Source organism: Carassius auratus, chromosome 17 (genome assembly GCF_003368295.1).
Source record: "Carassius auratus strain Wakin chromosome 17, ASM336829v1, whole genome shotgun sequence".
NCBI lineage: Eukaryota > Metazoa > Chordata > Actinopteri > Cypriniformes > Cyprinidae > Carassius > Carassius auratus.
Genome location: NC_039259.1, coordinates 21,508,986 through 21,532,663, shown reverse-complemented (window position 1 = coordinate 21,532,663; position 23,678 = coordinate 21,508,986). Strand labels below are relative to the sequence as shown.

Sequence of the window (23,678 nt, the reverse complement as noted above, 5' to 3'; positions counted from 1 at the left end):
TTTCATGTGAAACTGGGAAGTGGTCCAGTGCCAAATTCAAACTTTAGCTCAATCTAACAATGGCAGTTGTGTATTTACCAGTGTAAACAGAAAGATGAAGAATTATGTGAAAAGCTTGTCAAGGCTGCAAAAGACAGTTTCACTGAATTGTGCCATTCTCTGATTTACATTGTTCAGCACATATATAGTTTGGAAAAGATTACATTTTTGAATAAAAATGGTTTCATTTATAGAAACAACAGACCTGAAATGGTTAATCGAGACATAAAATAGATGTGCTGTTTCTGTTGATTTGAGAAATGAACAGCAAATGTTGTTTGATTCTCTGCCACGTTTCATTGTCCAAAAAGAACAATGACCATAGGGAAGACATTGATTTATTTGTAAAAATGTGTCTTTTTTATGTGAATTGGGTGGAGACAGCAGAGGAAAATGTTGAATACAATCCAACACTGTCTGCATACCGAATGTGTTTGCATGGGCCTGCTGTTAAAGCTGTACGTACAGTCTGTGTAATTGATGAGACAATGACAACAACCTTTTTCCTAGAAGGAAGTAGAGACTTACCCAGTGCTCAAAGAATTCCCTAAAACACTTTGGGCTTTATCTAAATTTGACTTGGGGCTGGTTAAAAATTGAGAACCAGTACAAGTCACTCCAAAGTCTGATTACAGACTCTGTGAAAATTCTCCTGTGCGTACACCTATTTTCACTGTTAAAAGATAAAGAAACATGCGAGCAAGATACTGTCAAACTTTTAGAACTTTTGGCAGCTGAGGGTCATAAGTCAGTTTGTCAAAACTGCGGTTTGTAAAAAGGGAGGTGACATTTTTAGGTCATCACCACTAAAAATGGCAAATCTTTATCTGAGAAACTAAAAGAGACAATTCAAAAGATTCTAAAGCTTATCATGAAAAAGCAACTAATGTCATTTTTGAGCATGTGTTCAAACTGTTGATGAGAGAATGGGTTTTCTTCTGTTACAGGATCATGGGGGAGACCTGTGGCCTATTTTTTGAGTAAGCTCGATCCGGTAGCGGTAGGCATACCAAAAATGCCTGAGAGCTGTTGCATCTTCAGAAAAAGCTATTTTAGCTTCAAGGGAAATTGTGGGGTAATCTTATGTGACTTTGCTCAGGCCACACAAAGTCTTTGTGATCCTGTTGGAACAGAAAACATCCCATTTGTCAACGGTCAGGTGGCTCAGGTACAATGCAATTCTACTGGAAATGCCAAACATCACAATTAAAAAAATGCACAGTGTTAAATGCAGCTACACTGTTCCCTACCAAGCAGGATGGGGAAGAACACGATTGTATTGCCACATTTGAACAGGTCTGTACACCAAGACCAGATTTAAAAGAAACCCCCTTAGAAATTGCTGACTTAATTCTATTCATTGATGGTTTAGCATCAATGAATCTACTTTTATCTACTTATTTGTATTTTTTTATTCTTTTATTATGTGTTTTATGTTCTGTCACTGTCATTCTGTTGTACTGTGGAGCTTCTGTCACGAAAACAAATTCCTCGTATGTGTAAACATACCTGGCAATAAAGCTCATTCTGATTCTGATTCTGAGAGACCCAAATAATTGGCAAAAACAGAGCAAGTTAAGCTGTAACCACTTCATATGCAACAATAAGATCTGGAGCGCTCCACGCGCATTACTCTGCGCAAGCGACTGATTTAGTAGCATTGATGGAGGCTTGCAAAATTGATGATGGACAAACAGTTACCATTTATACAAATTCTTGTCACACTTTTGGGGTTTGTCATGATTTTGGGAAATTGTGGAAACACAGGAAATTTCTAAAGTCTAATGGTAAGCCTGTTTTTAACCATGATAAAATAGCAGCATTGTTTGAAGCAATTTTGCTACCAAAGTTAGTTGCTATCTGCAAATGCGTCACACATTCCAAAACTTATGATTTTGTGATTTTAGGTAACAAGTAAGCTGATACCATGATGAAGGACGCAGCGATGAGAACATAACTTTCTTTTACCTGTGTAACATTTAACAATGATTAATTCACACTCCCTTCTGATTATCTTACAGCTATGCAATCTATTGCCACAGCAGAGGACAAGAAACATGTGAAGGCCGAGTGCAAACTGAAAACAGGCCGAGTACTGAAGACATACCATGTCTGCCAAAACACTTTTTCCCACACTATGCAAAACTTGTACATGGCCTAGATGACAAGTAAAGGGTGGATATTTGATTTGCTAAATTAATATTGGTCCACAAAGAGATTAATTTCCTTTGCAGACAGGTATTGTCAATCATGTTTGATCTGTGCCACAAGCAAAGTGGACAGAGGGCAAATGATGTCTCAAGTGGCACACCCACTTCCAAATCAGCGAATTGATAATATAATGTACAATTGAAAGCATAATTGATAATGCAAATAAAACCATCAGTAAGATTTGACATAAAAGAACTGATTAATGAAGTGTTGTGAGCAAACAGGACTGTCTTGGGTAAAAGCACTCCCCATTGTGTTAATGTATATGAGAATGAGAAAAAGAACAAAGTCTAACTTGAATCCATATGAAGTTTTGTTTGACAGGCCAACTTCCAGTGGAGTAGGACCAGAACCACAACCACTGTGCTCTACAGCCTTGTGTGAAGATGACATGCTAAAGTGTAGTAGAAAGTTGTCTCTTGTTCTCTCTCAGATATCTCAGCAGGTCAAGGACACTTTGCCCAAGTCAGTGGAAGGAATCTTGCATGATATCAGGTCTTGCTGATAACACACATAACTGAGGTTAAAGTGGCAGAGGGAGCTACGTGGGTACATGCAAGTCACTGCAGGAAGGTTCGAGCACCACCAGATGGCTACACTACAGCTCACTAAAGTGATTGACCAGCTGCCCCGTGCCAAGGGGGGCGTCTGGCTGACTTAGGTGAACAAACATACAGTGGTGTATGGGAGCTGAACACGCAGCAACATCACTGTGTGGGGGTGATCTGAGGTCAGTTTGGGCCAACGGATGACATCGAGGGACTTGAGCTGTTAGGAGAAATACCATCCGACCACTGCAGTGAAACTATACAACCAACTCAACAAGAGGGAACGGAGCTGAGAAGTTCTTCCATGCTGTAATTCCGGCGCTTGGGGTCAGCATTCTTCAAATTTATGTTGAAATTTGCGAGGTATGAACTGATGAGTTTCATGAACACTACTAAGGTGATGATGGAAGGCATCAAGAAGAAACTACGAGGACTGAGGCCGACTGCACTGCAAGATATGTCCTGGACCAGCTCTCCGCATCTCCTGGCCGGGTTGTGTGTACTTGTGGGAAATGTATTCAAAACATGACTAATTCAATTCACAGGTTAACAGCTAGAGAAGTAAATGCCAATGATGATTGGGAATGGAATTGGTTTAAGGGTTTATGGTAAAAAGAAGAATACATTGGGTTAATTGCCATCTCAGCACTGGCCATGAATTTATTTTTGCTGTGTATGTGACCTTGTGTAGTGGGAATGATTAGAAGAGCTGTAAATTCAATCATGAAATCTTTAGTAGTTCATCAGATGTTAATGTACAAGTACTTGTATATGTGAGTACTTCTGATACAATGAGATGCTAAAATCTGACACCTGCAGCAGCTCTACAGAAGAAGAGTAGTAAGTAAGCATTACATGCTGTAGAATAAAGAGGGTCTAAAGCAGGTCATTGTCAGTGTTACGAGATGATGCGACTGGAAGGAAAGTTAAGAAAGCTTCTTCTGTTTGAATATCACACTAATATTTTTACATATAATCAAATAAAATAAGAGTTATTGTTTTCTTTATAGCTTGCTTATATGTTAGGAATGACTATGTTCCATAAAAAAAAAACAATGCAGATGCTTTTTCCACCCTTGATGACAGTAATGGTGTTTAAAATCTTGAATTTACATGATTGATGTAAACTATAAGGGTAGTGTGTTCACAAATTTATCTACATTTAATCAATATAAGTGATCAATAATGATCAAAAGGGAGGAGTGTTATGGAAATTTTTAGTTTTGTTAATTTGGCATTGATTGCATTAATCTCATTTAAGTATCTTTTTAAACATACAATGAATAAGGTAGTATATATAGTCCATAGGGGCACTGAGTTATTTTATGTAACTTGTGCACGTAACTGCTTTAGGTTGAATAAAAACATTTAAGGGGAAACTGTGTACCAGGGATGGGCAGTTTTTGAGAATTTACCAGGCATCTACGATGAGATGTGCATGAGATGTACATGTGTTATGATGTGATGTGCACTGAGCAACATGATTGGCTCAAAGGTCCTAGTCTGTCCTTCAATGTATCTTTTTACATTCTATAAAAAGTGGGCTGTAAGTCTGTGTGTTATCTCTTTGCACACAGACTCAGAAGCTGTGTGTAAACCAGATCATTCTCTGCAGAGAATTAAAGCAATACAAAGACAAAACTCTGTTTGGTTTTTCATTCTCAGTCTCTACAAATTTTTATTGAATTAGAATTTCCACAACACCTTCAAATGGTCTTTCAGTTTGGTTCACTAGGCTACACAATCATAAGGAAGACTTCTGATCTGACAGTTGTCCAGAAGACAATCATTGACTCCCTTCACAAGGAGGGTAAGCCACACACATTCATTGCCAAAGAAGCTGGCTGTTCACAGAGTGCTGTGTCCAAACACATTAACAGAGAGGCAAAGGGAAGGAAAAGATGTGGTAGAAAAAAAGTGTACAAGCAATAGGGATAACCGCACCTTGTGAAACAAAACCCATTCAAAAATGTGGGAGAGATTCACAAAGAGTGGACTGCAGCTGGAGTCAGTGCTTCAATAACCACTATGCACAGACGTATGCAAGACAAGGGTTTCAGCTATCACATTCCTTGTGTCAAGCCACTCTTGAACAACAGACAGCGTCAGAAGCGTCTCTCCTGGGCTAAAGACAAAAAGGACTGGACTGCTGCTGATTGGTCCAAAGTTATGTTCTCTGATGAATTTTGCATTTCCTTTGGAAATCAGGGTCCCAGAGTCTGAAGAGAAGAGAGGCACACAATCCATATTGCTTGTGATGGTTTGGGGTGCCATGTCATCTGCTGGTGTTGGTCCACTGTGTTTTCTGAGGTCCAAGGTCAACGCAGCCATATACCAGGAAGTTTTAAAGCACTTCATGCTTTCCTGCTGCTACCAGTACCTGGTTTAAGGACCATGGTTTCCCTGTTCTTAATTGGCCAGCAAACTCGCCTGACCTTAACCCCATAGAAAATCTATGGGGTATTGCGAAGAGGAAGATGCGATATTGCCAGACCCAACAATGCAGAAGAGCTGAAGGGCACTATCAGAGCAACCTGGGCTCTCATAACACCTGAGCAGTGCCACAGACCGATCGACTCCATGCCACACCGCATTGCTGCAGTAATTCAGGCAATAGGAGCCCCAACTAAGTATTGAGTGCTGTACATGAGGCAGTATTTGGCCAGACAGTGAAGGAGGTTTTTTTATTTTTTATTTTATTTTTATTTTTTTTACGGAAAAGGCAAAGGTTGGATCAACCGGGACCATGGTTTCCCTGTTCTTAATTGGCCAGCAAACTCGCCTGACCTTAACCCCATAGAAAATCTATGGGGTATTGCGAAGAGGAAGATGCGATATTGCCAGACCCAACAATGCAGAAGAGCTGAAGGGCACTATCAAATCAACCTGGGCTCTCATAACACCTGAGCAGTGCCACAGACCGATCGACTCCATGCCACACCGCATTGCTGCAGTAATTCAGGCAATAGGAGCCCCAACTAAGTATTGAGTGCTGTACATGAGACAGTATTTGGCCAGACAGTGAAGGAGTTTTTTTTTTTTTTTTTTTTTTTTTTTTTTTACGGAAAAGGCAAAGGTTGGATCAACCGGGAGCACTCTTGCAGTGCCTGACAGGGGTTCAATATTAAGAACAATTTGGTTGTCTAAAAGGTAGATGCTATGAGGATTACTGCATAATTGTTTAACGTATCCAATGAGCTGCTTCCGATATCAATTCAGAAAATCTTGGTGCAGTCATTGTATTTGAAAAATTAAGTGTACAAAAAATAAATAGAATTTCCTGTGCCAGTGTACCCGAGATGAGTGCCATGAATCAGCGATATGGCCATTGTCAATCGTCATCTTGTCGGTACGTGAGATCGACGATACGTATCGACGATGTAATCGTGCTGGGGTGGAGGAAGAGAGAGACTCTGTTCTTGTCATGGCATGACTATAAAAGAATATATACTTTCAGATGCACTGATAAACTGATGTTAAATATAAAATTATTATATTTAAAACAGCTAGTTCATGTAATCGGGTACTACTGTCATCTCTCTTGTCTTGTGAAAAATTTGCCGCATCTGCACACGGAAGTTATCTATCTAAATGATCTGGAAATCGGTCAATGGTGAAACAATAGAGGATTTCATTTAAAGTTCAACAATTAAACCCTAATATGGACGTAAATGAACATGTTAAATATAGTATTCAAAACAGGTAAATATATTTGGAGTAAGGTTTAGTTGAAACTGATGCATTGGTCGTACGCGCTCCGGACCATGCGCCTCATGATGAGACCGACACAACACCACAGAAACAAAAGAATGAGATACAACCATTTATGTTGCAGCGCCCGGGGAGCAGTTGGGGGTTTGGTGCCTTGCTCAAGGACACCACAGTCATGGTATTGCCATCCCGAGATTCGAACCCACAACCCTAGGGTTATGGATCAAACTCTCTAACCACTAGGCCCATCTTCCCCCTCCTTGGCTGGGGGAAGAGTAGACAGGTTAGTAACATTTGATGAGGCAACCTAAAAAATTAATGCGTAGCCTACTGTGTTGCCAGCTTAGCGGTTGGTTGCCTAATTCGACAATTCCTTAAGTCTTTGTCCACATCAGTACGTTCCTGTTGGAAAAGCATCATTCCTCTTGTTTTGGCCTTCCGGCCTTTTTAAACAGCCTCCAAAATACATTTGGAACACTGGTTTCATATTGTAGTATAGACTGTGGAAACAGAGGCTTCTGAAAACAATGAATATAATTTAGTCTTGTAAAACATACCAATAGACATGATTATGGCAATAACATTAATTGCAGTTATGTGCTATTCACTTCCAAGCAGTTTCTAAAGATATTTACTTGCATGCTTTTCATATTATAGTCCTAGAAAGACAACAGAATTTTTACTCACACTTGCTGTCCTGCGGCAAAACGAGGGTAGTGGTGTATTAGATAAATTCTAAGCAATCACGCCAGTAAATGGTGAAATATGTCCCTAAATAAATTGATCCTGCCAGAATAATTGCATGAAACTTATGTCTGTGTGAGGTTTAAACATGCACGGTAAGGCAGATAATATCTTTGGACATTTCAGTGTGGATGACGACTCTGTAAAAAATGCCTTGGCTTCGTGGTAAAAAAAAAAAAAAAAAGGCATCATCATCCAACAGAACTACGTCATAACCTCATTTAACAAACTTTAAGCCACCTTCCATGGCACACGACATTTGGACATGATTGTCACATTTCTCTCTCATTTCTCCCTCTCGTGCAGATATTTTAAACTGGTCATGCAGCAACTGTTACCTTGGCATGTTCACCATGGTAAAATTAATAATTTTAATGAATATAATGTATGAATACATAGTCATAAATCAGATGGCCCCCAAAATAAAACGGTAGGTTTTATGGAGCTAATGAAGTAAATAATGGTAATTATTAATAATTATTTCTCCCATAATTATTATAAACCACCATTTTACATAAATTGTGTTTGAAGAATAATGTTAAAGTTAACAAAATATTGGTAATTCTGACATCCCACCGATAGATTTGATTAGAATATGTCACATCCGGTTGGGTGTTCGCATACGGTCTAGTTGCAGAAGTTCAAATATTTGAATTCATCCGAGGCTCAAATCGGATCTGAAATTTCCGTATACGTATGTGATCGGAACTCCACGCAGCTCCCGCACTACTTCTAGCCGCGAACCTGTATTTAGCGTCTTCACCTGAAAATTTATTGATTACGACGAGCGGTCTGCGCGGCTAGAGGAGGCAGCCTCAAACTGGGCCTCAGCTAGAAAAGCCGCGGTGACAGGCTAAGCTGCGGCGGGTAAGAACTGAGGTGTGATTCCAGTGCTCGAGGAGAGCCAGTCTTGATTGGATCAATCGTGGTGTCGAGCGAGGCGAGCTCAGGCTTTGCACGGTCTATTGGCCAAGACGTGTGGCTTGGCGAGAAGAGCAGCTGTCGCGATGACGTTTGATGGTGCTCAGTGGCAGTGTTTAATGATCATGGGTATCAGCAAAAGTAGCAGATCTGAAAAATCCCCGGTATGGATCTCCTTTGTGGAAGAAAAATTGGGTCTGTGAACATACTTTACATACTTTAAATTAAGGGGTGATGATGGTGCAATGGATAAGACAAATGCACTTGGTGTGAGAGACCCGGGTTCGACCTGGGTTCGAATCCACAGTGAGACACCAATGTGTCCCTGAGCAAGACACTTAACCTCTAGTTGCTCCAGTGGTGTGCAACCTCTGACATATATAGCAATTGTAAGTCGCTTTGGATAAAAGCGTCAGCTAAATGAATAAATGTGAATGTTTACTTTTGAATGAATACTTTTTTTTAATTGGTCTTATGGAGTATTCTAATTTGTTGAGATAGTGAATTGGTAGGTTTTTGTTAAATGTGAGTGTAACAATGATTGTTGTGTATGAAGGAAGATGGCAGGGTTGGCTGTGACTACTGACTGTTTTATTTCTAAATTCAAAACAAAAAGTGGGCAACACAGGCACAAACAAAAGACAAAACAATCTACATAAACTCATTAGAAATGTAGCAGCCAGCAGTCCTTCACTCTCTCCCCCGCTCCTGTTTCTCCTGGTGTTTTATACTCTCTCTACGCCAATTACTGCAACAAGAGACAGGTGTTCGTAATTTGCTCTTAACCCACTCACTCACTGCACGTCTCCTGACGCTCTCCCCTGCTGCAGGGTTTGCTAAACCACGGCCCCCCTTGCCACATACCCCCACCGCCCGACTCAGGCCAGGGTACCATCCGGCCTGCAACCCCCCCCCATTCCGGGAGAGGAAATCGGCCACAGCCATCTGAACACTCCCAGAACCCCCTGTCAGACGGCAACAGCCGTCACACATAGAGCAGCCTTCACCTTGGTAAACACCTGCTGGCATGGCTCTATCCACTGAACCGTATCTGGTGCTTCCTTTTTAGTGAGATCAGTCAAGAGGCTGGTTAGTTCCGAATAATTAGGCACAAACTTTCTATAATATCCCGCCAGCCCCAAGAACTGTCTCACCTCCTTTTTGGTCTTGGGACGCGGACAGGTCGCAACCGCTGCAGTCTTATCAATTTGGGGATGCACCTGTCCATGTCCCAAGGAAAAACCCAGATACTTTACCTCCACGAGCCTAATCGCACACTTCTTCGGGTTGGCCGTGAGCCCAGCCCCTCTCAGCAACCTCAGTACCGCCCTCACATGCTGCATATGCCACTGCCAGTCATTACTAAATATAATGATATCATCTAGATAAGCAGCAGCATATGCACCATGGGGCCGGAACACCCTGTCCATCAGTCGCTGAAAAGAAGCCGGCGCGCAGAACAGCCCGAAAGGCAGTGTAAAAATATTGGTTTAATCCAAACGGCATCGTGAAAGCTGTTTTTTCTCTGGATAATGGAGACAAGGGGATCTGCCAATAACCCTTTGTTAAGTCCAATGTCGAAAAAAAAAACAAGCCGTACCGAGCCGGTCAAGCAATTCGTCAACCTGTGGCATTGGATATGCGTCGAATTTCGACACAGTATTCACCTTGCGAAAATCCACACAGGACCGCACTGAGCCATCCGTTTTCGGAACTAAAACTATCGGTCTCACCCAGTTACTGTTGGATTCTTCTATTACCCCCATTTCAAGCATCGCACTTATTCTTCCTGAACTACTTTTTTCTTGTTCTCAGGCAAGCGATATGGCCGGCTGCGAACCACCATGCCCGGCTCTGTCTCGATATGGTGCTGAATGAGATTTGTATGGCCAGGTAAGGGAGAAAACACGTCAGCAAACTCCACCTGTAATGTAGTCAAATCAATGAGCTGGGAGGGCGAGAGATGATCTCCCCCTGGGGCCAGAGCGAGAGATTGATTTTTTATATTAGCTTATGGTCCAAGATCATCCTCTCTGCTAATCACCATCGCCAACATCACTGATTCTGCCTCGTCCCATTTTTTTAGGAGATTGAGGTGATAAATTTGATGTGCTCCTCTCCTATCTGAGCGTATTACCTCATAATCGAGCTCTCCAACTTAACGTGTGACCTCAAACGTACGGTTAAAAAGTTCAACCAGCCCGTCCGTTTGTGGGTGAAAGACGCTGGTCCGAATCGATTTAATAATTTGTAAAGTTTGCGTAATGTCCGTGACATAAACGCGTGCCTTGATCAGTGAGGATTTCCTTAGGAATCCCCACTCGGGAGATTAAAGAAAACAGTGCATCAGCAACATTCTTTGCGGAAATGTTGCGAAGACGCACTGCTTCTGGATATCGTGTTGCATAATCCATAATGACTAATGCAAAACGATGTCCTCGTGCTGATAGCTCTAATGGGCCGATGAGGTCCATGCCAATTCTCTCGAAGGGGACCTGCATTAATGGGAGGGGCGCAAAGGCGCTTTTGGGGTGGCTGGTGGGTTTACCAACTGACATTCACGACATGCCGCGCACCATCTGCGCACATTCTCGTGAATGCCCGGCCAAAAAAAAAAAAAACGGGTCATGAGGCGATTTAGTGTCGTTCCTTGTCCTAAATGACCAGCCATTGGATTAGAATGAGCCGCCTGAAAACGCATTTCCCTGGCGGCTCCTAGGAACTAATAACTGGGTTGTATCTTCTTTTGTCTGAGCGTCTTGGGTCACTCGATACAACCTATCTTTAATTAAAACCAACACTATGGTTTTGTCCCCTAAATTTAATGATGACTGGCACAATGGGATACTCAACCACATCCCCGTGCACACACCGTATTTTAACCATGCGGCTCGTATCCAATGCCCCGGATTGTATCAAACTTTGATGGATTGAGATTTGGTTTTCATCCTGAATCCACCAACACCTGATAGGTAACCCCCTTGATACTAATAGGTATTTGGTACCACCCAGCCTGACCGGGGGCAGCCTGCGGGACGTCCGGGACCCGATCATCGTCCCCACCTCCATAACGGATAACAAAATGGTCTGGATCCCCGCAATGCCAGCAGGCCAGCCCAGACCTCCCCGCACTCCAGTGGCAGGGAGTGGGTTAAGCAGTTGGCGTGGAGAGAGCGGGGAAACAGGGGCGGGGTCCAACCCGGCCGATGCCTGGGCAGGACTCGGGGAGCCGTATAGTGGTTTTGGCCATTCTCGAGGAGGGCCGGGTGGACAGGACCTGGGTGAAGGGACAGGCCGAGAGATAGGAGGAAAAAAAGAAGGAGAGAGAGAAGCTGATGGTAGAGGTTCGTCGACCCGGGGAACACCATCATATGGTCCTCTGTGAGATCAATAGCCGACTCCAGCGACGTGGGGCGGTGGCACTGGACCCACTCGGCAGTTCTTCTTGGTAGCCGAGTGACGAACTGCTACAGCACCACACGATCGATTATTTTCTCCACGTCGCTTCTGTCGGCCAGCGACCATTTGCGGCAAGAGTCCCGGAGCTGTTGGGCCATCATGAAGGGTCGGCCGACCCACTGGAAGATGGCCCTATTCAGGTCATCAAAAATCAGGAGGTTCCGCACCGGAAGCTGCCATGCCGCTACCTGGGACTCCCCGGAGAGCAGCGGGACCAGGCGCATCGACCACTGGTCCCGCGGCCAGCCATGGACCTCAGCCGACTTCTCAAATAAATCCAGGAATGTCTCTGGGTCGTCCTCAGGCCCTATTTTGTGAAGAGGGAGGTGGGCAGGCACAGCTTGTTGGACCGTGGCTTCTGGCTGAACCTCCCGGTCCATCCAGCTCCGGAACCTCTCGCGGTCTTCCTGCTGGGTTTGGAGGACGGCCTGAAACTGCCTCTCCTGATCTTGACGTAACTCCAACAGGGCCTGGTGTTGATCATGTTGCATGACCGCGAGGGATGTAAACATCTCTGCAAATGGTGCAGCGGAGGGCACAGGCACGGCGGCAGCATCCATCTTCCTTCCCAGGTTTCGGCACCAGTGTAACAATGTTCGTTGTGTAGGAATGAAGACGGCAGGGTCGGCTGTGACTACTGACTGCTTTATTTATAAATTCAAAACAAAAAGTGGGCAAAACAGGTACCAACAAAAGACAAAACAATCAACATAAACTCAGTCAAAATGTAGCAGCCAGCAGTCCTTCTCTCTCTCCCCCGCTCCTGTTTCTCCTGGTGTTTTGTACTCTCTCCATGCCAATTACTGCAACAAGACAGGTGTTCGTTATTTGCGCTTAACCCACTCACTCACCACGCATCTCCTGATGCTCTCCCCTGCTGCAGGGTTCGCTAAACCACGCCCCCCCCCCTGCCACAGTGAGCCAAAATCATCACAATACAAAAAGAACCAAAGACTTAAGCTACTTCAGTCTGTGTGCACCGAATCTATTTAATACACAAGTTCCACAATTTGAGTTGAATTCCTGAAATAAATGACTTTTCCATGACATTCTAATTTATTGAGATGCATCTGTATGAGAGGTGGCTATACATCCAAGTGTCTCAAGATAATTATCCCACCCCGGTCATCTGGTCGCCACATCGCCGCTCTTCCATCAGATCAAATGGTTAGAGTCAGAGTGTCAATCTTGAAAACATTACTTTGCTCAAACACCCGCCTCTCAGGTCTCTGCATTCTGTTCGCCCTGCTACTGTAAAGAAGGCCTTAGAGAATGCAAGGTCAATATTGATCAAATATGCTATTTTAAATTACTTGTTTACCTCTCACTTCTTAGACTTTTTATTTGTGACTGAGACTTGGTTAAAACAGGGTCACTTGATGCCTCTTGCCGAGATTGCTCCTCCTGACTGTGCTTTTTTCAGTTCTCCACTGGCCTCTGGACATGGTGGTGGAGTTGCAACAATTTTTAAAAACGGTTTCAAATGTAAGTCTGTGCCTATGGACACCTTTTCCAGTTTTGAAGTCCAGGTACTGAAGGCTGATTTAAATGGTCCTATGCTATGTGCTCTGATTTACAGACCCCCTAAATGCAATAAGGATTTTATTCAACAATTTTCTGATGAAGGTTGCTGGCCAGCCCTGGTTAAATACTGTCACCTGCACTTTCAGACAAGAGTGTCGAAAAGCGGAGCGAATGTGGAAAAAAGATTGGCCACAGGTTTCATTTGACATTTTAAAATCAAGTTTTTTCAACTATCAAATGGCAGTAAAAAGGGCAAAATCGAAATTATTTTCTCAATTAATTTCTGACAACGCTAAGCAACCAAACATCCTGTTTGATACGATTGACTCTATTCTAAATCCGACCACAAATATTTTATCTGAGGCCTCTATTGAGCTTTGTGAAGATTTTTTAAAAACATTTCCCTCAAAGCATTTATGATATTAGAAGCTTAATGGTTCCATCTGAACGATGGCACTTCCAACTGCCTTGTCCTATGAGATGTCTTTAAACCTTTAAACCTGTCTCTCCAACTCAGATAGCTGATATAATCTCTACTATGAAGTGTTCTGTTTCTAAGCTAGATATTATCCAGGCTCATCTTTTTAAGGATGTTTTTTCTACCATTAGTCATATGGTGACCGCTATCATAAACAGCTCTTTAACCAAAGGTGTTGTTCCAGCTAGTTTTAAACATGCAATTGTACAACCTATGTTGAAAAAACCTCAACTTGATCCAGAAATGTGCAGTAACTATCGACCGATTTCTAAACTGCCTTTTATCTCTAAGCTTTTAGAGAAAGTAGTTTCTTTCACAGCTCCAATTATATTTGAATTCTTTTAATATTTTGGACACGTTCCAATCTGGCTTTAGATTATTACATAGCACTGATTCAGCTCTGTTCAGGGTTACAAATGATATCTTTCTTGCTCTAGATTCAGGCTCTTCTGTTGTACTGGTTTTGTTAGACCTGAGTGCTGCATTTGATACCATTGACCACAACATTCTTCTTGAACAGCTAAAATATATGGTAGGTGCCAAGGGCACTGTACTAAAATGGTTTGCTTCCTACCTCGAAAAGAGGACTTTTTCTGTAAATTGTTCCTTGTCATCTGCGGCTATTTTGTTTGGTGTGCCCCAGGGATCTATTTTGGGACCTTTATTGTTTTCCCTTTATATGCTGCCCTTGGACCTCATTTTTCAGAAGTTCAACATTTCAAATCACTGTTATGCAGATAATTCTCAGCTTTACCTTCCAGTAAGGCTTGACACCACTGCTTCATTTGATGTGTTATTGGAATGTGATGATTTCAAGAGGTGGATGAGGAATAATTTTTTTGCAGCTAAATGAGGATAAAACAGTGGTTTTAATTCCCGGTTGTCTGGTAGATTCCTCTCCTGCTCTGAAAGCCCAGTTAGGTCCTCTCTCAACAAATGTATGCAAAAAAATCAAATACCTTGGAGTGATCTTTGACTCTTCACAATTCTTTGATAAACAAATTAATGTGGGTATTAGAGGAAGCTTTTTCCAATTAAGATCTATTGCAAAGTTGAAGAATATTCTTTCAAGCAAAGATTTAGAAGTTGCAATTCATGCTTTTGTAACATCACAATTAGACTATTGTGTAACGGAAACAGGTCAATTTAGCTCAAAGGAAATCATTTAAGATTTTAAAGGGAATTTGAACAGAATCACTGTTTAACGATTGGTCACTTAGACGCCCTTCGATTCAGTGAACGAGCCGTTTAACATCAAATCTGCGCTGGATACTAATATCCAAACTATAGTGAAACACTATCAATTAGCACAGTAACAAGATCGGCAGTTTAAGACATTAAGTTGTAAGCACAAAACACAAGATACTTCTCTTTTCAATATGAATAAGGCTTTATTAGATAAATCTAAGACATATAAACTAATCTAACACATAAACGCACGCACTCACACATTCACACAAGTTGCAGGAAGATATAAAGTTAGGGAGAGATGAGTTTAAGAGAATGGAAATCTGGAATCCCAAGTTTACAGCAATACGTTAAATTGCATAGACATGAACAACCATCAATCACGTAATTAGCCCTCGCATTGAGTTCCTCAGTGAGGTTAAAATTATATTAGATACACCAGCAAAGGTCACAGTCTGGAGGTAAAGTTACTTGCGTGAAAGGGCTATCCCGAGGTCGTTGATTGGCTGGAAGTTCAGTCGGTGAAGTGACGTCTTGGAAAGCCCGTGCTTGGGCGTTGGCTGAAGCTGAAGTTGTGTGGCTGGTTGGAGTTGAAAAGCGCAGACGAGGTCGACGTTACAAAACTTAACTCAGAACACGAAACTCTCAAACGGAAAAGAAAAGAAATAAATTTTGACGAGACAAGGTTGTGTTCCTTCTCATCGTGGCTAAGTAGCAGCAGGCTTGCAGGCCGAAGCACGCTGGAACCGTGATCAAAGAACAGTGATGATTAAACAGCATGGCTAGAAGCTACAAGCTAGCAAAAGCATAGCTAGAGACTAAAAGATAAAGCTAGGTAGCAAAGCTACAAGCTAAAAGCTAAGAGCAGGCATGACTAACAGCAGAGACTAAAAGCAGACTAAAAGCCAAATTTCATGGTGTCCTAGGTATATAAAGTGGCCTGTTGGCCACACCTCAAATGTTGTCTTGACCAATCAGATATTGTCTTGGCTCGGGGGGGTATCATAAATCATTTGTTTATCTTACCAAGCATGTGGTCCGAATTTTCCTGCCTTGCAGGATCTAATTTTGGACATGATTCCTATAACACGAATACGATACATGGGACAAATAAATTATTGTCAGGGCTAATTCAAGCAAGAAGATTCGATCACACACATACCAAACACAATTATAAATCGTTAAGCTATGCTATAGTTATTAAAAAAAACATACACAATAAGTGATTATAACATGATAGTCAAAAGTGTGGGTTACACATAAATGAATATGGAGTGATGCGATGGACTGATTCATTTATGAGTCTTTTTGAGTTCATTCTGGTCCATATATATGTACAAAAGCAGTTTCTTTGCCATTCTCATGACAAAGACTTTTCTGTGAAGACAGAGGTTTAAAGCCCTTCCCCCCTTAGGAATTTCAGTCTGGTTCTGCTAGGGGGGGGGAAGTCAATGGAAGTATTTAACTCATGGGTTTCCATGTGATGTCCAGCGTTGCATTTCAATTACGAACAACACATTTGGCACCAAATTTCTCTTCTTTGAATTGAAATTGTAAATAATTGTTCTAGTGGTGTTAATGTTGAAGCTGTTGTGTGAACAAGTTGGTTGGTCATCTTGCTTGGTTCTTGTGGCACTAGAACTGATTTATGACTTCCTGAGGAATTCGGCTCTCGTGTTTCAAACATCGCTTTGATAGACTCTTTAATTTGTCTGGTTCGACTCATTTGTGTTACAATTGCAACTGTCTTTATTGTGGTCTTCCTCAATCTCGATTACAAATTGTTCAAAATGCAGCTGCAAGACTTTTGACTGTCTCTAGAAAGAGGGATCATATTTCTCCTGTTTTGGCATCCCTTCACTGGTTTCCCATTAAGTTTCGAGTTGATTTTACGTTCCTTATGTTTGTTAATAAGGCGTTGTCTGGGTGTGCACCAAGGTATATTTGTGATCTTATTGTGCCATACCGTCCTGCTAGGGCACTTAGATCTTCATATCACTTGCTTTTAAAATGTGTCACGAAGTTGCTATAAATTAAAAGGTGATCGGGCCTTTTCTGTGGCTGGGCCCAAGCTTTGGAATGCTCTCCCTTATCATGTGAGGTCTGCTCCTTCATTGAATATATATTTAAATCTACTCTGAAAACACATTTTTATTCTTTAGCTTTTGGAAATTTCTAACTGTTGTTTTTTATAGTGTAGTCCTGCTATGCACAATGTACATCACTTTGGATAAATTTTTATTGTGTTAAATGTGCTTTATAAATAAAGGTTGTTGTTGTTGTTGAAGTGCAGAGAGCTTTGTAAGAAAAGCAGATGTAGGTTTACTGCGAAAGTTAATTTAGCAATTTTAATAGTACATTTTAATGTGTAAAAGTGCTTGTATTGTCCAAAATAACCATCAGAATCCATTTCACCTTTGTTTAGTGCAAGAATGTAATTCGTGGTACTCACCTCTACTTTATATATATTTGAGGGGTGATCTCTCCGACCACACAGCTTTATGACTGGGTTTTTACAGCAACTATCAGGAACCGACCGTCTGTCAGCCTTAATGGAGCGGATCCAAACGCTCTCCATCCAATCAGAAGAGCTGTTACTGCCACAGCACTTGAACTGACAGAAACAAAATAAATCCTTAGCCCATGTAGTAATGGGTATTGAACTGTTATTGAATTAATGTCAAAGAACAATGTTGGTCCATATGTAGACTGGTCAAGGATCACTTGTTATTTGTAAAAGAAAAATGAGTAAGAGTGTACACTAATGTTTTATCAGTCACCTGCCGCATACAGTGGTATAGCTGATACTCCTTAAAAGGTATAATAATGGTCCATTAGTCTGCATATAGTTGGATGGCCTTTGATTAGGGTACAGCTCCACACTGTCCATCATAAACCTCACATGACTGAATGAAACTATATAAAATAACTTGAATATAGAGATTCTGATGTTGAGGCAAATGTACACTAGAGGCAAATGTCAACACAGGGAATAGACAAAAACTGTGTCCTACTCTAAAGCAGCATCCCCTCTCCCACAGAACTCATGGTGCAGCTTGCTGAGGTGCTGTGAGTACATACATTCTCCAGTAATTTAAAACAAAGATAAAAGTCTTTTTTTTAATAGAACAAAAAGAAAGTTGCCTATCACTTCCTTCCACTAAGGGTGCACTAGTTGATTAGTAAACTCACAACATTAGATTTTATACTACATCATACTCCAGTCACTCACCCATCCTCTATTATGATATCTACTATGACTGATGTTTCAGTGGAGGATGGAGATGTCTCATACTGTAAACTGTGCAAATCACCTAAAGGGGCAGATAGGATACACAGACCAGTGAGGAGTCCAGGGAGGAAGCAAAGTACAATGTGCCTCAGAGGATAACTCTGCGGTGAAGTCTTCCTCATAAGTTTTACTCTATCAGTAGTTTTATCTCCACCTCACCGGTCCATAGATGTTGAATTACTTACAACTAGGAAAACAAATTATCAGAGGTGTAACATACTATACTGTAATGCATCACCACATTTACAAGTCATGATCAAGCCTCATGAGGGACAAAGAGTCATCTGAGTGACTTTGCATTGGAAATTGACTTTACAGCTATTCAAACTTATTAGTCTTTCAGTAGATGTTTGTTGTCAAACATTATAAAATTAAATTAAGAAGGTTTACAATTGCATTATGTCAGACTTATTAGAACTCTCAAAGTGGGTAATTTAAGAATCTATTAAAGATCTGTCTTGCCATAACACCACATAAAAAGCTGAAGTGATGTACATTGTATGTGGCATTTAGGGTGAAGACCGTGACATCAGACAAATTATTCTGTTCACCAATTTGTTAAAGTTAAACAAGCTTAGTAAGTGAAAAAATTACCTCTTGTCTGTGATGGCTCTTGGTGCCCCTGCCCCATTCTTTAAAGCCGCTATTAGTGTAAGTGTAGACTCATCTCTATCGCAATGATGAAGTATGTAATTGTCTGAGCGGATTTCTCTAAATGCTTACATAATTTGGATACTGTGTATAAGGGTTGTGCCGATAAGAGAATAGTATTGAGTATTGATAATACTATGTATCAATAGTCAGAGATACAGCCTGTGGATGATGCCTTTGACGATAGCAAGACGATTATTGATTTAATTATTATTATCAGGCTAGTGATACTTTCCAATTAATATTTGGGCTTATATGTTCCATATTAATTTGTTTTACAATTCTCTCATCATAAATAACAAAGTGCAGATGTACGTGCTAAGATTTATTCAGCATATATTGTAGATTTCTTTACTGATTATAACGGAAGTGATTTTTAAAGGGCATAAACTTGCGCTAGAGTGAAGCCAGTGATGATATTCTTCGTTTTCTGTCTCTGCTGAATAACTAAGGAAATAAACATTATAATTAGTACCTTACAATGTTTCTATTAATTTGTCATCATGTTAAATACAAATTTGGTCATATTAAAACTATTTATGACAAGACATTAGGGGTATGAAGAGATACTTCCCACGAGAAATCCCATGAGACGAGACATGAGATTGGGTTCACGAGAATGAGTAGCATTTTGAAATCAACTTTATGAAATTTTACTTATATTTTAATTAAATTATATGCAGCAATAAACAACATGTAACCTAGAGCTGCACTATTCTGGACAAATTAACAATCATGTATAAACATGAATTGGAGATCATTATTTTCTGAAAACTAAACAAAATAACCTAATTTACTAGTGGTCCTGACAAAATGTTCAGCACTTCTTAAAACAATTCGTTTTAAAGAAATATATTTATTTGAACAAAATGAAATTTTAAAATAGAAATCAATGAAGGAGTCATTGCCCCAATTCATATACTTTTTTCCCCACTGGCATATCCTAAATGAACGATTCAATGACAAATACTTTTTTAAATGGGCAGTTGTCGCCACCTGGTGGAAGAGGATGAGCATTACAACATATGCGCATATTAAAATACTTTCGTTATGATCGCTACTGTAGAGAATAAGTGTTTATACCCAAACTGTACATTTTTATCCCAGTACTTGTTTCTTAAATGTATGTAACAAAAATAATAATGTGTGGTTGAAAAGACTTGCTTTTTCTGGATTAGCAGCAGCGTGAATGATCCATTATGGGCAGCGACAAAACGTGCTTCTCACGATCCACTGACACTCACGATGTGAAAGTCATAATGGACATAACTGAATTGTTGTCATTCAGGAAGAAGATTGTGTGGGGGTTTAAACTGAGATCGTGATCTTTACATTTTTGAGCTCTAGTGTAAACACTGCAAAATGTTTTGCAAGGATATCATCAGGTTCTCATGAGACCAGTCCGATCATGCCACGAGATCTAGTCACATCCGTACAAGACATCCATATGCTACTACACCTCCTGCTGTAGTTTGTCCACAGCCTTCGTCACATGGTCCTGCTCAGGCTGATGGTATTTTTGGACCATGGTCTCCCTCAAGTTCTCCTTCAGTTCTTCATTCAGCTACAATATTCACAAAGCATGACAATGAAAGACACAAATACACAGCAAACGATTAATGAAAGAACAAGTAACTAACCTGCTGGTAATAAATGTAGGCCAAAACTCCAGCCAGGATCTCCAGCAGGAAAATGCACAGCAGTAAAACAAAATACTGACAATGGGAGGAGAGAGACAATACATTTGAGACCACTATAATCACTGGAAAAATATAGCTTGAAAATGCCAGTCATGATGATAACTTATTTTGATAACTTATTAAAAGACATACTAATACTGTTGACAAAATTACAATGAGGGAAAAAAACACTGCTAAGCTATTAATAAAGCACCATGAGTACATTTTAAGCTATGAAACTTAATGTTACAAATATCTCTTAATCTGTATGTTTCTCTTTTCATGGTCCCTTTAAGCAATTAAAATACACTCATACACATACAGTGCAATTGTATGTAAATGTTAGTGTTACAAAAAGCCTCGTCTTGAAATTAGGTAAGTCTCCTATCCAGGATGTCAATGCCCATTCAGGGCTCATGAACCAGCTGAGAACAGCCTTACCTCAGCCAGTTCTATAGTGGTAAAACATGAGATATGATTTGTTTTGGGTATATCTAATTTCCAATCTTTGGTCTAATTAATCTGTTATTAGTTCAGAACAAATTGTTTTGGCAGAGAGCAAAGTCTCATAACTTTATATTTTATGTAAAAACTGCTTTATCAGATTGTTGTTGCCCAGGGGCAATTCCAGGATTTTCATATTAGGGGGGATCAGCCCCCAATGAGGGTGTAATAGGCTAAACACAAACACAGACATACATATACAGTGCCCTCACTATTATTGGCACACTTGGTAAATATGAGCAAAGGCAGTTGTGAAAATAAATCTGCATTGTTTATCCTTTTATTCATTCATTCCGCAAATTCACAAAATTCTAACAATTCATTCAATTCAATCAAGTCAATTGAAAGTGGTGGAGAAATCTAACTGTGAAATAAATGTTTTTCTCCAATGCATGTTGGCCACAATTATTGGCACCCCTAGAATTTATTATGAGTAAAATATCTCTGAAGTATATTTCCATAAATGTTTTGCACACCAGGGTGATTGGGAGCATGAAATTGTCCAGCCATGACTTCCTGTTCCACAGGATTATAACACAAAGGCCAAACACCCATAAATCATCCATCACAAGGATTAACACCAAACAATATAACTCTGATGTGCAGAATAAAGACCGTTGAGCTTCACAAAATAGAAAGTGGCTGTACATAAAGAGCTAAACCATTGAAATTGAGGGGCTTCTATCAAATACAATTTGATACAATTTGCTACAATTCTGCCTGGAAGAGGATGTGTCTTTAATGTCCTAATGCACAGTGAGGAGGGGAGTTTGAGTGGATAAAGACTCTCCAAGGATCACAGCTGGAGAATTGCAGAGATGAGTTAAAACTTGGGGTCAGAAAGCCTAAAAGAAATAAAATAATCAAAGAGTCCCTACATCACCACGTTGTTCGTGAAGTTTTCAAGAAAATTATCCTTGTTGTCAGACACAACTGGAACTTAAAATGCCACTGGCTTTTATGGTCAGACGAAACAAAAAAGAGCTTTTGAGCAGCAAACCAACCAGATCTGTTTAATACAAATAGAGATAAAAAGTACAATATTCCATAACAAATATTAAAACCCCTTTGACTCTGCAGACCCAGTACCGGGTCTGAAAATATCATGCAATATGATTGTGCTTCATTTGCAAAGCCTTCCTTATATGGTTATCAGCCGATATATGGGTTCATTTGAAAGCTTAGAGTGTTTTCTTTAACAAGAATACCATTAATAGGGGTTTGATTCATAAAGTAGTGAAATTGAGCTAAGAAATACATTTTTCCCCACACACAAATTTCCGTCTAAAGATTGCCAATAATTTTTCAGAAGAATGTGAAAATTAAAATTAAAAATATTTTTCACAAAACAGTAAAGTCATATTTCACAGAAAGTTCTAATTCTCAGGAATTTGACGTTGCAGATCATTTTACTGTGTGACAATCACAGATCGAATGATCTGCAATAGAATTGCGAGGTGTTTCTCACCTCAGTGCAAATTATTATTCATCCTCGTAGCACCGCTTCAGTCAGCCGCAAACAGTCACAAATATCTATATACAATATTTTAGATTAAAAATCTTTGTTTCACTATTTTTATGATGTTATGACCGGGGCTAGAATCCAAAATGTGTTGCTGGTAGCCCAATGCTCTAGCCACTACACCACACAGCAGTGTAGACCCAAATTGTCCAGAGTCAGATCAAGTCAGTCATCGCTGACCACCCAGAGTCAGGTCAAGTCACCACTGACTGTCCAGAGTCAGGTCAAGTCACCGATGACCATCCAGAGTCTAGTCAAATCACCATTAACCCCCATGAGTCAAGTAAAACCACAGTTAAACTTCATGAGTCAAGTCACCGCTGATCTTCATGAACAAGGTCAAGTCACTGTCGATCTCCCAGAATCAAGGTCCAGTAAAGTCACCGCTAACCATCCAGAGTCAGGTCAAGTCATAGCTGAATGTCCAGAGTCAGGTCAAGTCACCATTAACACCCATGAGTCAAGTAAAAAACACAGTTAAACTTTATGAGTCAAGTCACGTCACCGTTGATCTTCGTGAACAAAGTCAAGTCACAGTTGATCCAGTCAAATCACTACCAATCTTCCAGAACTTCATCACGTATCAACAGATCTTCCAGAGCTTCATCATACCACAACAGATCTTTAACAAGTCTTTACATTTAAAAAATAGCTTCGTTATGGCTATTTCATTTCAGCTTGTTTTCATCCTATCCAGATAAATCGCGCCATCCGGATGCAGTGAATTTCATTGTGGTTTGAAGAGAAGTATTAAACCTATACCATTCCGACACCCTATTGGTTTGTACGCGATCCATCGCATCTGCACATGACACAAATCACATCACACTCTGATGTGTGCACCAGAGCGGAGCAGGTGGAGCTGGAGCCCACCAGGGTGGAGCAGACGACCACCACAGCTGAGAAGAGGGAACAAAAGCCCTCAGGGCGGAACAGACGACCACCACAGCTGAGAAGATCAGACAGAAGCCCACCAGGGCAGACCAGACGACCACCATAGTTGAGCAGACATGACAGAAGCCCACCAGGGTGGACCAGACGACCACCATAGTTGAGCAGACATGACAGAGGCCCACCAGGGCGGAGCAGAGGACCACCACAGTGGAGTTGATGGCACAGGAAAGCAAGTCTGGTCAGGTGGGACTGAAACAGGGAACATAAACAGGTTAATAGCGGCCTCCGTGGCCGTGATAAGATGGTAGCTGGC

General features: G+C 40.8%; 1 protein-coding gene across 5 annotated transcripts in view; it reads right to left on the bottom strand.

The window, feature by feature from the left end:
- The window catches only part of cd151l (CD151 antigen, like), a 92,805-nt gene that overhangs the window by 19,015 nt on the left and 50,112 nt on the right, over positions 1–23,678 (bottom strand). For all 5 annotated transcript variants that reach the window (XM_026286374.1, XM_026286373.1, XM_026286370.1 and 2 more), the window contains 3 exons: positions 20,407–20,481; positions 20,226–20,330; positions 17,276–17,437 (listed from right to left, as the gene is read on the bottom strand). In XM_026286374.1, coding sequence (XP_026142159.1) covers positions 17,276–17,437; positions 20,226–20,330; positions 20,407–20,481 — 342 coding nt within the window. The remainder of the gene's footprint in view (positions 1–17,275; positions 17,438–20,225; positions 20,331–20,406; positions 20,482–23,678) is intronic.